At 37.7% G+C, this 17,362-nt stretch overlaps 1 protein-coding gene across 1 annotated transcript; it reads left to right on the top strand.

Annotated features, from left to right (window-relative positions):
- The first annotated feature begins 12,743 nt into the window (after positions 1-12,743).
- LOC141588618 (replication protein A 70 kDa DNA-binding subunit B-like) lies at positions 12,744-16,781 on the top strand. Its single transcript, XM_074410049.1, has 12 exons — positions 12,744-12,866; positions 12,954-13,057; positions 13,955-14,090; positions 14,302-14,569; positions 14,674-14,773; positions 14,868-14,995; positions 15,086-15,152; positions 15,238-15,349; positions 15,442-15,620; positions 15,704-15,824; positions 16,019-16,126; positions 16,653-16,781. Exons 1-12 carry the CDS (start codon positions 12,744-12,746, stop codon positions 16,779-16,781), a joined length of 1,575 nt encoding a protein of 524 aa, XP_074266150.1.
- Positions 16,782-17,362: the final 581 nt, after the last annotated feature.

The following is a 17,362-nucleotide window of genomic DNA, read 5'->3' as shown; positions in this document are numbered from 1 at the left end:
AGAGGGCTAATTTCTTACGCGTAAAATTTATGTTTTAAGGAGTTCATCCATGCATGTTTAAAGTAGCTTAATAGGGTGTTCCTACGCTTTTAATTGATGCATATAGGAACCGTGTTTTGGTGTGTACACGGCTCATTGTGAAATTATGTTAACCATGTTCCAGTGATATGTATATTATGAGTATATTGGTTATGGGTATGAATTTACCTGTTGTCTTTGTGCCTGTACAAGTAGCCTGTCTTTTCAAGAACTCGGTTAGTTGGTTATAGGAGCTGGTGTTTGCATACACATAAGGTTTAAGTTAGAGCATGTTGCACGATGTGGTTTTAAGTAGGATTTGATGACATGGATGTACAAGTTTTTTCGAAGATGGCCAATAAAAGGAAGGAGTACAGAATTTCTTTCTGTGCTTTATTGTCTGATGCTATAAAAGTACTTGGTTGGCCTGAACCTATTTACAACCCCCCAGATGTACAACTCAATCAGGCTAACTTAGTCCTGCGAAGGGCTTTAGGTCATGCGGCCTGTTTCTTTAAAGGTGAAAAAAAAAGAATCAATGCCAGAATCTGAGGAGGACGCAGCTGAACAGGCTGTCGACTATCTGGTTCAGAAAAAACAGATAGTTGTTGACGATGTCAACTTGGAAAGGCGTGGAATTTATAAGGCCTGTTGTGATTTTTATAAGCGAAGGCGGGAGGATCTACAATGTGCTGAATGGGGACCATCTAAGGCTGAGTTGGACGCCCGTGCACAAAAAACAATAAAGGTGCCGGCTACGTTACCTAAAATGGTGACTGTGGACCTTTGGGGCATCTGGCTCCAAGTGGTGGTTGAATATGAGGTAACTGTGGATGCTCTGGACTTTCTGGTCCAGCCAAATGACCGTTATGTCTGCTGTTTCACAGTGACTTGGCCAAAGCATCCTTCTAGAGAAAAGTATTTCATTGGCGACAGTATGGAAACTGTTGACAAAGCAAGGCAAAGCTTGGCTAAGAAAGTCCTTCTTTATTTTCAGTCAGTCTATGACTTCACTGTTAAAGATGCAAACTTTAACAGGATGAGGTATTCTCAGATCCAGTGTGGCTTTCAGCGTGGTAGGTACCGCTCTGTGCAGGAAAACCAGATTTGCGTAGCCTCTGATCTGGAAGCTGTGCCTCTTTTTATTGCGTCTGAGTGTAAGACTCCTGAAGGACAAGCCAATGGAATACGTGCTGGCTTTACATTACCACCGCCTCCCAAAAAAAAGGGAGAGCGGCAGCAAAGCCTATCAAATTTAGGAACAGTTGCAGTAGGCAAAACAATGTCCAATGATGGTGGCAGACTTTTTGAATGGGGTTTTGGGATGACAGTCGCTGGCAAGCGAAACATGAAAAACCCTTACTAAGTTGTAGCTTTTTAAAATGTATGTATTATATCTAATAAAGTGGACTAGCATTTGATTGTTAGACCAGGTAGGATCACCCAGTAATTGGTCATTCGTGATGTTTTTGGGTATCATGTAGGACAACCAGTCTAGGCTATTCATTTGAATTGATCTAAGATTGATAAGAACCTTTTGTATTGGTGCCAGTTTTAAATGTATGGAATCATGAATGTTGTTTTGCCTTGTAGTGTCAAACGTTTTATTTTGTAATTGATAATACTGATTTAGGCTGTTAAGGTACATTGTTAATTTACACGTCTGTTGGCAGCTGAACTTTGACATGGCAAGATTTAGCTGATATAAAGAAGGATTATATCCAACTATAATTAGCTGCACCTTTCTTGATTGGGCAACTAAATTAACGGAATTGTTGATGAGTAGAACCGATTGTTTTAAATGTCAAATATTAGGCACGTGAGGGACGACTATACAGCACTGTGGTGTCTATGTGTAATTGAAATTATGCTTAATTTATGGCAGGTAGGCGCGGCGGTCGTTGAACCGTCAAACTGGAGAACTAGAATTAGAACCTCGTGGCAAATGGGTGATCGTGCTCAAACAGGTTATTGATCTGGCAATTAAGCTTTATACCACCCAAAAAAAAACAAATTGCACACAAAAGTGTGTTGGTGGTCTTTCAATGGCCATGTTTACGACCAAATAAAAAAAGTTAATGCATGTAAGACAGAAATTAAATGCTAAATTAAAACTGCAGTTCGCTGTTGAATTCTAATCAGTAGTTGTTAAGTTGTTTTCAGAAAATACAAATCTGAAGAGACATATCTGAACATTCAAGGGAGTAGCTGATGTAAGTCACGACAGGTTAAAATATTAAATGCCTTGTTAAAAGGTGATTGGAACTGATATAACAGCTAAACATTCTAGGGAACGTGCCGGTCGATGTAAATATAACAAAAGTGAGGAGAGGAAGGCCAACTGGGAAAAGACACAGAGGCAATTCAACAAACAACCTTCAAGAAACGATCAGCCAATCACAGTTTACTGCTGATACAAACCGCACTGAAAATGCTCCTGGGACTACCAAACGGCAGCGTAGGCGTCAAAAAGGTTTTTTATTGATGCATTTTATCGATGTGTTTGGTTCAAATTACTCGGCGTATCTATAACTTGCATATTTTAACAAACTGCATGCCAACAGTCTGCAGTACCACAGGAAATACCAATAGAACCATATAGATCAAGGCGGACAAATGTTTCAGAAGACCTGACAATCGAAAATGCAGATAAAGGGCGAAAAAGAGGACGCGCTACCAAAAAAAGTAAAAAAGTGGCAATATATCTGACATATAAATCTTTAAAGTCCAGTGCAAAATTTCTACAACTTAACTGCTTAATTTGACAGAAATGCCGGATGCTTTGGGTGGGAAGCCTGTGCCATTTGAACCTGTCAAATTAAAACCACCAACCTATTGTGCTTATTGCGGAGCAAAGAAATTTGAGTTTGAATCAAACGGCCTATGTTGCTGCAACGGAGAAATTAAATTGGCGATTAATGAATATCCTGAAGAATTGCTTCAGTTATATACTACACGGGATGAACAGTCCAAGCATTTCCAGACATTTTCCAGGTTATATAATAACCTTTTTGCTTTCAGTTCTTTGGGGGGTAACTTTGGAGCAGAAACTTACAAAGGGATATATGTTGTAACACCCCCATTTATTTAAGGGCCTGAACTAGGACTCCTCAGATAAATGACGGTGTTACCATCTCGGAAACCCGAGGCAGTAGATAACAAAGGAAAGAAACACAGTACTTTATTAAAATGTTTATAGTGAGATTACAACTGGAATTAAAACAAAGCTTCCAAAAATATGACCAAAAGATAAAGTCCGATAAAACTACTAATAAGACTAAGGTGGGCTAGGCACTAAGTCACTCATCCAAGCTCTCTCTTCCCGGCCAGCTCCCATCGAGTCTCAAATACCTGTCAATCTGCTCCCAATAATTGGATCATCACAAAGCGTACGAATACACAGGGTCAGCCACGAAGCTGAGTAGGGAAAACAATGCAACAATAAAATATGATATGCATGCTCCTCCATCACCTCCATCTCCATCTCAACTCATATCTCATATCTCATACCCCGGACAACCCAGCCATACCGATCCCCGGTAGACTATATATATCGACCGTAGCGATCTTCCATTTCGCAACAGGACACCAGGGCAAGTCCTGCAGAACCCGCCTGGGCCTTATCACAACTCACATCGTATCTCAACATCGTCACTCCTACACCTTCCTCCAACTCCAATGCATATAAAATGCTCAACAGTAATAATGCAACATAATATGTATATTAATGAATGAAATCATGCCAGCTACCGAATGTTGTGATAACATACCCAACACGATCAATTCAGTCAATCACCTTCCCGTATATGAATCATAACGTAAATCAACAATCCACGAATCAAGTCAACACAATTCAACAACAACGATAATAGGTCAAGTGTATTTCCCTACCTCAAAGTGCCAATTCCAATTAAGTAGTTCAAGCAAATCCAGAAAATAAAGCAACAAATCTGATTATCGATCCTTCACGAATCCGTCACCTAAAACAATTATAATATTTATAATTACTAACTACTAAATATAGAAATCTCCCAAAATATAAGCTTTCCCGAAATACAATCCCGACACCAAACTTATGCCCAACTGATAACTAAAATACCCGATTAGTATTTGACCCAACTTCCCAAAATAGAAGGTTACTAAAAATAGAATTTCTTAAAATGGAAACTTTCCCGATATAGTAGCTTTTTCATTTAAACAAACCCGACTCAAAACCCGTCTTTAATTATTTAAATAACTCGAGAATTAAATTAAATAAATTATTTAGAAGACTCGGGAATTAAATTAATTAATTAAGAATACGACCCATTACGAATTATAATGATTTAAATTATGAAAACCCGTTTCAAAACTAAAACAATTCGAATAACCCGATTAAACACGACCCACGCCTTCACTCTCGCCCACACTCCTCATGCGCCACCTACACCACCACGACAACCGCCTGACCTGCTCCCCACTTCGACCCAGCCACCAACAACCAAGCCCCACCTGGTCGACTCCCGCCGGCGAGTCGAACCAGGGCCGTCAACTAGCCTGGTTCACCACCGTGCCTCACCAAACGCCCTTTGTCCTTTCCTTACCTCCACCGCAACCAACACCATAGCCCTGCCAAACTACCACCGTCCTACTCGCCGCCAACCCACGTACCCAGACACAGTGGTGCCGCCGTTTCGACCTCCCCTGAGTCCACAGTGGCGCCACCCCAATCCCAACCATTTAAACCCGTCTGAAAATGTATCTAAACCCGTGTGCTACCCCTCCTATCGCTGCCGCCTTTCTCTGCCACCACCATCACCTAAAACCACCCTAACTACCACCAATACACTCGTCATATACCACCCTACTCCCTTACCCTGCTAACAACCACCATCAACACCTCCCTAAGCCACGAAACACTACCTAAAACCTCGACATAAAACGAAAACAGAGGAAAGGAGGTTGCTCTTACCTTTTTCCTGCCGCCACTACCGCCACCAGGGCCACCCACGGTCGTCGACAAAGGCCCCTAGCTCTTCCTTGCTGCGCCGTCAACAACCAAGCTCTCTCTCTCTCTCTCTCTCTATGCGTGAAGATAGAAGTTGGAGCTGATGAAAGGAGGGAGGCGGGTTGAGGGAGGCGGGTTAAGGGAGATTAGGGTACTATTAGGTTTAGGGTTTAGGGTTAGGGTTAAATGGGTTGAACATGTTATTGGGCCAACTCCAATGGGTCGAGGGTAATTGGGTTGGCTCACATTTCGAATTCCGTATAAACCCGTCTTAATTAACTTACGATAGCTTTACGTAATTATCGACTCACCATTAACCCGACTTAATTAGTAATATAAAATGTATAATAACTAATATATAATAATATTCGTTTAACCGATTATATAAAATACAGGGTATTACATATGTCTTCAAAGCACAGGGCCAGGTTTATCATAATTTGCCAGATTTAATACCCATGGATAATATTCCTAGGTACTTGCAGCTATATTTCTATGACGGCCAGTATGAAAAGGAAAATCCCTTGCGCTTGTTTTCTAATTTGAATGAACAGATGGTCACTCTTCTAATGGGAATTATGGATGCTAATCCATATGGAAAGTTCTTTAGATCACTCCAAGAAATAGAGGTCACTGAAAATACGAGAATAGTTTTGAGTACTGATCCAGCCAACGATCAGCGTGTATATAATGCACCTACATCTGATGAAGTAGCAGCAGTGTGGCCAGATAATACAGCTCTGCAGGGGAATGAAGGCCCTCATATTATTGCATATGGAAGAGGTTCATACAACCATAGAATTCGGCATTTTTATGGGTGTTATGATCCTCTGCAGTACCCACTACTATTTCCAAAGGGAGATAGTGGATGGCACCAAGGTTTGAAAAAAATTACCAGCCCAACATTTAATGCGGAATCAAATACTTCATTTCCGATGTCTGCAGTTACTAATGACATGCCTGAATCTCTTATTGAGGCAGAAATAGCAAGTAAGTTCCTCTTTTGGGACATGCTATTTGGTAACCGTACATTTGTCGCATAGCTTGCAAATTTAAAGAATACGTTTAAGTCCTTTCAGTTTTATCATATATTGATGAACATGTTGCAGATGCTGCTAGGAGGCATACAAAAGCAGATAAGCGTATTTCTTTTCGGGAATATTACGCATACAAGTTCCAGATCAGGCCAGGTAACTTCCTACTGAGAGGAGGCAGGATCTTTCAGCAATACATAGTAGATATGTATGTGAAGATTGAAAATACACGGCTAGACTTTTTACGATTGAATCAGGATACTATAAGAGCAGACCTGTATCAAGGGATTCTAGATACACTGCAGCTTAGAGAAAACTGTGCAAGTAATGTAGGGAAGAGGATAGTACTTCCGCCTTCCTTCCTAGGAGGGCAAAGAGATATGAGGAGAAGATATTTAAATGTAATGGCACTTGTGCAAAAATATGGGAAACCTGATCTCTTTATAACTATGACGTGAAATCCTAACTGGCCAGAAATAAAAGCAGAATTGTCGCCTGGGGAAGAAGCACATAATTGGCCATATCTGGTAGCTAGGGTATTTCATGCAAAGCTAACAATGCTTAGGAAGCAGATTAAGGAAAAACAGATCTTTGGGGAAGTTGCAGCTATGATTAATGTAGTTGAGTTCCAAAAGTGTGGCTTACCACATGCGCACTTTCTCATTATTCTCAAACCTGCATACAAAATTACTGCACCTGAAAAGTTTGATAGATATGTATCAGCAGAAATACCTTCAAATGATAACCCTCACTTAAGAGCAGCTGTATTAAAGCATATGATGCATGGGCCATGTGGCGCTGCTTTCCCAAAATGCGCATGTATGAAGGTTAAAGATAAGCAAAAAATATGCGAGAAAAATTATCCAAAAAACTTTCGAGACTTCACCACAAACGGCAAGGACTCATATCCATTATATAAGCATAGGGATACCGGTGAAAAAGTTGTGGTCAGAAAAGGCAAGCTTGATAGCCGATCTGTGGTTCCTTACAACCCTTATTTACTTGCCATGTTTGATTGTCACTTAAATGTAGAGGTCTGCTCTACTATTAATGCAGTCAAGTACCTGTATAAATATGTATACAAAGGTCATGATCGAATCCTATTCAAAGTTGTGGATGGTACTGCTTCTATGTTGGTGGATGAAATTGAAATGTATCAATCTGGTAGGTGGGTTTCAACTCCAGAGGCTGCCTGGCGTATTTTTGGTTTCAACATGTTTGATACATACCCACTTGTACAGCCTTTACCGGTTCACACACCCAATGGTCAGATGGTCAGGTTTTCAGAGAATGAAGAGCTGGCAGACGTCGTTGATGATGAAGCAAGAGCGAAAACTATGCTTACTGAATTTTTCATGACAAATACAAGCCTAGAAGGAGGGCAACAATATCTCTACAGTGAGTTTCCAGAGCATTTTGTATGGAATGATAAGAAGAAAATTTGGAAGCCAAGGGATCGTGGAGTCGTGGTGGGAAGGGTTGCGCACGCTTCCCCAGGAGAAGGTGAGCGCTATTACTTAAGGTTGCTTCTGGCGCACGTTAGAGGCCCTAGGTCATTTGAAGATCTGAAAACAGTGGACGGTATTTGCTGCGTGTCATTTCAAGAAGCAGCGTTAAAAAGAGGAATTCTTGAAGAAGATAATGCTGCATATATGTGCATGGATGAAGCAGTTCAAGTTGAGATGCCAAATGCTCTTAGGAGACTGTTTGGAACTATACTTATTTTTAGCTGCCCAAAAAATCCTGCTGAGTTCTGGGGAAAATATTACATCCCACTCTCGGACGATTTCCGGAAACAGTTCCCTGGGGATCCTGCAAAGGTCTTGCAGCTAACAGCAGGGAAGGTAGAGCAGTTTTTGGAGGGGATGGGGAAGACGTTTACCCAGTTTGGTTTGGACCATTTACACTTTGAACAACAAGCAATATTACGATGTACAGGATATCGATGACGCGTTGAACGCTCCAAAGTGCCCCTTTTACACTTGCTTCTCAAAAATTAAATGTTAAGCGGCAGACGTATAAGGCAATCATTGAACATGTAAAGGCTGCAAAAGGAGGTGCTTTTTTTATAGATGGACCAGGTGGGACTGGAAAGACTTTCTTATATGGAGCTTTGTATGCGAAGGTCCGTTCAATGGGTCAAATATGCTTACCAACAGCAACCTCTGGAATAGCAGCTTCAAATTTGCCAACTGGCCGAACAACCCATTCCAGGTTTAAAATACCTCTTGATACTGAAGAGACTTTAACGTGCGATGTACCGAAACAAGGAGGGTTAGCGTGCCTAATAAGGGAAGCTGTCTTAATCATTTTGGATGAAGCTTCAATGGCAAAAAGGGAGAATATTGAGGCTGTAAATATGCTATTTCAAGATGTATGCAATAGTTCTGAGTTATTTGGTGGCAAAGTAATAGTTTTTGGAGGATACTTTCGTCAAGTTCTTCCTGTTCTTCCAAGGCGTACCCAGCAGGAAGCAGTTGAAGCCAGCATTGTCAGTTCTCCTATATGGCAACAACTAACCAAATTTCAGTTAACAGAGAATATAAGGGCAAAGGAAGACCCTGAATTTTCAGATTTTTTACTGAAGTTAGGCAATGGAGAGTTGCAAACAGAAGAAAACAGTTTAGTGTCACTACCGCAACAACTGATCCTTGAGAAAAAAAGGATGAACAACCAGAACAGACCTTGATTGACAATGTCTTCCCAGAGATTAAGGAAACCACTTTTACCCCTGAAATTTTCAACGACCGAGCCATTTAACTCCAAGGAATGTTGATGTAGACTCTATAAACACCATGCTTATTGATCAATTTCCTGGGACAAAGCACATTTACCATAGTTTTGATAGCGTTGTGGATGACAACTCAAACGTATATCCAGCTGAATTTCTAAACTCTCTATGCCCTGCTGGAATGACACCACATGAATTAATTTGAAGGAAGATTCTCCAGTGATATTATTGCGCAATTTGGATCCTGCAGCGGGTCTATGCAATGGTACGCGCCTCATATGCAAGCGGTTTTTCCCAAATATGATTGAGTGTGAAATTTCAACTGGATATTATAAAGGAGAGCGTGTTTTCCTTCCTAGGATTACACTGAAACCGTCCAAGAATTCTAGATTTCCAATCAATTTCCAGAGAAAACAGTTTCCTATTAAGTTAAGCTTTGCTATGACAATAAATAAAGCACAGGGCCAGACTTTGCAACGCGTAGGTGTGTACCTACCTAGATCTTGCTTTTCACATGGACAGTTATACGTAGCATTATCACGAGCACGTTCAGCTAAAGACTTGAAAGTGCTGCACAATCCATCCGTAGGTGATGTTAATGAAAATTTGGTGCGAAATGTAGTTTTATTTGAGGTACTCAGAAGAGCAGGGTTTAGAGAATATTGTCAGGTAATGATACAGACTTTATTATGCTTCTACATTGTAAATGCTAAGTTTACATATATATATCTATATATATATGTCTGCGGTACCAACAGCCGATGACGAATTTTAAATGGTGCCTATTTACAGGTTGCAGGAACATCGAAATAAGGCCAATCCGTATTACTTAGGCGTTCACAAATCACAAAAGGACATTTAATAGCCAAGAAAGTAAAGAAATGTCCTTATTTGCTTTGTAGAAAGGCCTAGGCTTTTGCTTATAGCTTTGGTTGCAGATGGTTTTTGGAGTTTAGGAAGTAATGTTAATATATTTTAGAAGTGTATCAAATGTTGTTTCAGGATTTATAATTGTAAGCCAAACACAGGCCAAACTTTGTGTATTTTGGTTTAGAAAACGAAGGTTGCATTATCAGTTGTTTGGCAAGAAAAGAGCCATATAGCTTTGCCTTCTGCCTATGCAAACAAACAATGCTATTACAAAAAGAGCAATTTAGCTTTACTACAAGTACCTACTAAAAAGCAATCTGCTTTGAGTTTCTATGATATTTTTTGGGCGCGTCAATATGCATATTGAGTTGGGTTACGAGCCTAAAATAGTTTACCCAAAGATAATTTGAAAAATTATATTTAAATTAAAAAATAGATTAATATTCCCACCCAAAACCAAAAAGTACTTTCACTTTGTAATTTTATAATATGAATATTAAAATATAATAGGTTGTACTTCATTATCTAAATTTATAGCCTTATAGAATTGTCATTGTCATCTATCAAAGTGAACAAATAGTACAAGAGTACAATAAAATGACATTACACTGTTGAAAGTATGGCCTATAGATTTCAAACGATGCTTACCTATCCAAAACCAGAGAAATTCAGAGGAATATGTGCTTTCAACAGTAAGATTATGGCAAAGTAAAACCAGCCATACTTATGAACAGTTGGCAGGCAACTAAGCAGCAGAATAGGGAGTGGTCTGGTACTTCATTTCGTTGGCAACACGTAATCAGACTGAATGTAGAAAAACCTAACTGCACATAGTTAAAAAATGAAGTATATACATTCAAACAAATTTCAGAAAACCAGAAAAAAAGATTAACAACAATATTCATATAATCTTAAACCACAAGAAAAAAGATTGGTAAGCAATTGTATACTGGCAGACAACAAACTACCTCATCATCAGAAAATATAGAAGTCATTGATGTATAATATTCATAATATAGGGATGATAAAAGTTTCTCTAAATGAAACATGTTTGGATTATAAAAAAAATGATGTCAGGCTCAGGTTTACCAGGCTTAATGTCTTACTAAGCAGCTTATTTTTTTTGCAGGAAATATGAAGCCTGAGAAAAAAATGGTGAAAGACTTGAATGACAAGGTCGGGCCACATTCAATTCGCCTGAAAGTAATTGAGAAGAGCAACACACAAATTTCGCCCAAAAGCAAAGGGCTTAATTATCAGAGAATTGTTTTTCAGGATGAAGAGGTAATTTTGAAAGTTAATTTAACTTACAGTGAAAACTCAGATGATATGTCAAATGATGTAAGTAAGGCAATATCAATGTTAGTATTTGAGATTATAAATACCTTGTTGTATAAGCCCGTTAAAAAGTTCATTATAATTTATTATGATTTTGGAATTACTCAAACAGCTTCAATTTAGGTTGTCTACTTCTCAGATAAGTCATTTTTAAAAAGTTCCAAATGCTGTAGATTCTACATTGCAAATGATAGACATTGTAATTATGGTCTAATTAACACAGGGTGGAAGGATAAGAACTACGCTGTATGAAGATGAAATAGCAGCGTATGAAAATATAATTTACGATAAAATGGAATATGACATTTGCAATGCAAAGATCAAACTAATGCCTGAAAAGTATCGTCGCGATACTGACCTCCATATCAACTAAGCTTTGGTGCTCAAACTGTCATTACCCCGGTTGAAGGTTGCAAACCACCTGCAGTCCGTTCTACATCAAAGATATAGCCGCAATACCTGCATTGTGACGGTGATGATAGATACGGTAGTAAATATTTCCCTTACTGCTGGTAGTTCAGTATCTTCATATAGATTTAACCCTCTTCTTTTGTTTACTAACTTACGTACCTATTGAATATTAACCTGTTAAATAATGAATAATGTGTAGATATTCTCGCTATACTAATCCATGTTGAAGTACTGCGAGAGGTGCCACGTCCAGATGGAGCAGCCTTACCTGTACGTGAATTAATTGTGATGGATCCCAGGTTAGATAAAACCAGATGAACACTTACATAATAGAGCTGAAATTTCGGTTCAAATTGGCAAATTCAACAGCTGATGAAGAAACCTAACTCATGCAACACAGAACAGCCCCTAATCATAACAGCTTGGGCCGAGATTGCGACTAGAGAATGCGAGCAGCTTAAAGAATTGGTTGACACATTCCCAGTGGTTGGTTTCACTTGTCTAAAGCCCTCATATCACAAAGGTATACAATCACATCTATGGTTAACATTCATCACAATCATTGCAAACTCAATACTACAAATAACTGTTCTGTTGATGTGAATTTAATAGGCTTCTCAGTTGCAACTACTTCAGCAACATTTATCAAGTTCAATCCTGATGGAGATAAGGCAGAAAACCTTCGTGCTTGGTAGGCTTAATAATCTTTATGCGTAAGCAGTTAAACTGGTTAATCACGTTACATAAACATGATCTGTTTTATGGATGAAATTAGGAACAATGCAAATAAGGCAGCAGTATCTGCTAAACATCAACAAGTCATCGAAACTCGTCAACCTGAAAGAAAGCGTGTACCCACAACCATTAAAAACTTGCGGTCTAAAAAGGTATGCATTTCCATTCAAATGAGGGCCAAAAATTCTACCCAATATAAAATAATGTTGCATTGCTATCTAATCAGGTGAAGGAAATACATGTCCAGATGTTTTCAGTGGAAATTAGTGAATTATACATATTAAAGCACCTTTTTGGCTTTAGGCGAAAAACTAATTGTTGTTTTTTGGAAATTGAATGGTAAACACAGGCTCCAGCAACATTGCAAGACGAACGTCACTGGCTACATATATCCATTCCTGAATTTGATCGAAAAGACATACGCTTCTACCTCGGGTGTAGTCATTGTGGTACAGCAAGCAAGAAAGAAAACAATGTCACCTACAACTGCGAAACATGCAAGAGGCAAAGTGTCAACTCCATACCTAGGTAATGAACAAATTAATTAACCAAATTACCCTGCCGAAAATATATATGGGAAACACAAAGCTTATATAATATTTTCCAAAATCGTGAACACATGATGACCATCACATTTGAAGCAGTTGACATGACAGGATCATTAATGTTTACTACGTTCAATGTCGATTCCGAGAAACTACTTGGAAAAAAGGTTGAGGAAATATACAACATGCCGGAGCCGGTGAGTTGCCATATGTGTTAGTTAACTAATCTAATATCCAAAACTTATGTGCCTAGATATTAACTGGCCCAAAAATGATGACTGCAGGAAAAGCAACAATACCTAACAGATGCTGAAACTCGAATCCGGGCAACTACAATTTATCTGCAAGTAAGGCCTGCAACAGCACTCTCCAGGAATGGAGTGCTAAAGTGGGTGATCAAACAAATCTCGCTTAACTAGAAATGTGTTCTAAGTAGAAGCTGCTATCCATTTTGAAGCACCCGTCCAGTGCAGAAATGATTGCTTCACATTTTGCTCCTTTTAGAAACAAAGAACTAGAAAAACTTGGCAACTGTCAACCACAAATGGCAAAGGTCAGATGAATGGAACGGCTAAGAATCTAAGCTGGTCATACTGAAGCACAAGAAGGACAACCATGTCAAATATATAGTTATCTACAAGTAACAAGTAGATCAGCAGCTTCTTTAGAGCACAAGATGAATAAAATTATGTTGGACTTAATAGCCTTTTAAAAAATCTAAATTTCGAATGTATTGTATTAACAGGACTCCAGTTTGTTGGTTTATTAACCAAATTGTAAACTAGACAAATGAGTAGTACCTTAGTTTGCTTTAAACTGGCGATAGAATTTGCAGAATCAACTATACATACTACACAAAAAGTGAATACAAATAAAGGAATACAAATTAAGCGTAAAAAACCCCGCAACAGACATCATTAATGTACCAAAAAAATAAAAAAAAATTATACTGTGATATGTAATGAAGGCATTTAAAAATAATAAACAGATGATATTAAATTGTCAAAACCTGCCAAACAGACACCCACTCTGATACTTCTTCAAACATCAAAACAGTATTGTTGTACCATAATACAGTAGAATATAATGATGCTGATGTTGCTTATATGTATACAGTTATACAAGTGAGGCCCCTATTTACTTACAAATTCTATGACCACTAAACAAGCAATCGCAGAGGGAGCCAAAATATATGCTTGTATAATGCTCTAAAAAACCCCACAATTCATTGCTCTATAAAAATAGCATTAACCTAAATATAACAGATTCAAATGACCTCTTTCAGGAAACTTGCTAGGGAGGCTGCAGGTCATGCTGGATTATATTCTATCAAATTGAAGGTTATTGACAAACAAAGCATCCATTCTATGCTGCAAAACAACAAACTGGAGTACGAAACTATAACATTTGAAGATGACGAGGTAAATTCTTAAATTAATGTTTCAATTTTGGAAAAACCTTATCTGCAAATATTAAAATTCAAAATAATACACTGCACCAACAGAAGTTAAGTTAGTTCAAGTCATATACGTATCTTTTCAAAAATACCAGTATTGCTTAACTGCAGAAATAGACTAAAATTTAACAAAATAGTAAAGCTTTGCATTTAAAGAACTGCTCTTACCCCTGCAGGGAACTAATTTGCAATGTGTCCTACACAATGAAGAGATACAAATGTATAAAGATATTATAGTTAATAACATGAACTACGAAATTTACAATCCCACCATCATAGCCCTGCTTGGTGAAGATTCTGAAACCGTAGTTGATCAAGTGTATCAGTTGTCATTCAACAGCCTAACTGTAGTTCAACCTATTTTCGATGAACAACCTGAGGACCAAACCAACTACCAATTTATTGCATCCATTCCAAGGCTCATCAAAATGAATGAGAGATATGGTAAGGCCCGATTAATTCGTAGAGTTTATGCCCAAAATTTCGTTAATTTTATATAGCAGTTTGAATTTGAAGCAAACAAATAAATAAGTTATTTTAATTTGCAGATGTATTAGGAATACTTATGTTTGTAAATCCCAATTGTCAAGTACCTAGATCGAATGGCCAACATTGGAATGTTTGTGAGGTATTTATTGTTGATCAAAGGTATGTGCATTTGTTAGATACTCTATTCATGGTCTTTAGTGTTTGGTTCATTTTTTAATAAAACAGCCTATTTAACTGCATTTTAAACATGTAGCTCTGAGCAATTGATAACAGTCACAGCCTGGGAAGGCATGGCTATTGAAGAATGTCGGAATCTGTGTTCACTAGCAACATCCTTTCCAGTAGTGGCATTTACATCACTACGTGCAGCTTACAGAAAAGGTGATTTCAATAATTACAGAGAGAATTAAAGTCAAAACCAATTTTTAACAAACTATATGAAACACACATCTAATTAAGCTGAACTTCTAGGGTTCTCACTTTCGACAACAGAAGAAACAGTGGTTAACCTATCTCCAATAGGGAACAAGGCTGCTTTGTTAAATGCATGGTAAGACCTGGCACAATAACATACTTCAGACTCCATTCTCAGCTGCGTTGGACTAACCTAACTTAAATGTCAGAGGAGAAACACATCAAGAACTACTGAATACTAAGAAACAACAACTCTTAAATGTGCTCTATCCAGAAGAAGGGCGCAAAATTATTACAATGGCAGAGTTGTTTCAAAAAAAGGTATGCAATCATCTTGGCAAATAATCATCATACATAACTTCACGGTTATTTTTTGTTGTTGAATATAAACAAAGTTGTACAAAACTAAACAGGTAACTGAGACTCTCCAAGAGGAAGAACACTGGTTAAAGGTGGACCTTACTAATTTTGACATTAGTAAACTACAATTATATCTTGGATGTAGCAACTGCGGAAGAATCAATGACAAGGCCATAGACATAACATACACATGTAGCAGCTGCTTGAAAGTAGGTGTCATTTCCACTCCAAGGTAAATAACAGCTTCGTGTATGGAGGTCGTCAGTACAATGCATTAACCTGTGCACAATATATATCTTTAAAAAGTGTAAACAGATTGCAGATTACATTTGACGCTGCAGACGAAACAGGCAGTTTCTTTTTCACGGCCTATAATGAAAATGCAGAGATACTTCTAGAAGTTGAAGCAGCTATTTTGTACTCAATGACTCCACAGGTAATTTAGCAGCATCCAAATTTATTTTTAACGACAAATGAAAATACGATTGTTAGATATCAAAGTTCAACCGCAAATATACATAGAACCAGTATAATTTCCAGTTTTGTGAAGCGTAGATAATTCTTCATAAATAAGATGGTATATTACAGACTAATAGTAAATCAACAACAAAATAACAAATATTTATGCAGGAAAAAGAGGAATACCTGCTCCAAATTGAAAGGCAGGTTAGGGATAATCCAGTATACATCCAAGTCAGACCATCATCAGCTCTTGCCAGATACAGAAAGCTCTACTGGGTGCTCCAAAAAATCTCTACAGTCTAAACTTTCACATTGCAGACAGACTGATGCAAATGTGGTGGATTTCAGAAATCAAATCTACGGTTTAATAATCGAACAATAGATTATAACTAATGTTTGTAAAATTATGCTGTATCAAATCAATGAGACAAGGTTCAATTAAATCTAATTGTATTATGCTATGAATTAATCGATTATATCAGCCTGTTTTTTCGTATGTTCAGCTAGAACAACAAAGAAGATTGACAATTGGTGAATTTAGAGATAAACAACCTAAGTAGATAAATTAAACAATGTAGAAATAAAAAAGAGCCAAAACAGACATTAAAAATTAACTACTCTGAAATAAAGTCAGAACAGCATTTTACAGTTTGACACCAAACTTTAAAATTCAAGAATGTACCAAACTTGCAAATGAGCTATTCTAATGGTAAGTTGAAATTCAACTGAAAAAACCAAATGCCTGATATCATGTTTAATTTGTATAAGTGTACTATTGCTATTGAAATGACAACATTTCTAGATAAAAATAACTTTAACTAAGATTGCAAGCAAACAATATCCAAAGGATGGCTTGAAGATACTAAGTACACAGGACCATGCTTATAGAAACACATGTGTAACAGAGCAGCACTATAAAGAGTTCATTTAAATTGAAACTTCAATTAGTCTATTCATACAGCTGTACAAGAACATACACTCAACCTACCAGGTTTAACAATAATCTACACAATGAAAGATAATTCAATCACAAATTCGAATTTTAATTATAACATTTAACTAATATAAATATATGTACAATGGTTTTACAGATGGTATGAAGCCTAGCAGCAGTTCAGCAAAAGAACTTGTGGGTAAAACAAGACGATGTTCGATTAAACTCAAAGTCATTGAGAAGACAAATGTGCACAAAGGAATGGCTGGCTCTGAACTAGACTATCAAATATTCAGGTTTGAAGATGAAAAGGTAATTATTTAAGTACATATATTCATGGCTAAATGTTATTTTCAGGCCAAAAAACTGATAACCCCCCAAAAAAAAAGGTCCAGTATTGTTTGCAGGAAATCTGAATGAACACAGACAAAACCAAATAGTTGTACCACAGTCAAAAATATTCTGAAAACTTTAATTTGCCATAATAGGTTGAAAACCAAACCAAACTGCCCCCAAAAAAAATATATCTAAGAATGCACAAATGTTAATTAATACAGGGAAACATTCCACTACACAAA

Source organism: Silene latifolia, chromosome 6, assembly GCF_048544455.1.
Source record: "Silene latifolia isolate original U9 population chromosome 6, ASM4854445v1, whole genome shotgun sequence".
Classification (NCBI taxonomy): domain Eukaryota; kingdom Viridiplantae; phylum Streptophyta; class Magnoliopsida; order Caryophyllales; family Caryophyllaceae; genus Silene; species Silene latifolia.
Note: the sequence above shows the minus strand (reverse complement) of the source record. Positions and strands in the feature narration are given on the sequence as shown.

Coding starts and splice junctions, on each gene's coding strand:
- LOC141588618 (XM_074410049.1), top strand. CDS start 12,744: ATGATGACCATCACATTTGAAGCAGTTGACATGACAGGATCATTAATG. Junction 13,058..13,954: donor TCCAGGAATGGAGTGCTAAA/GTGGGTGATCAA, acceptor GACCTCTTTCAG/GAAACTTGCTAGGGAGGCTG. Junction 15,153..15,237: donor ATAGGGAACAAGGCTGCTTT/GTTAAATGCATG, acceptor CTTAAATGTCAG/AGGAGAAACACATCAAGAAC.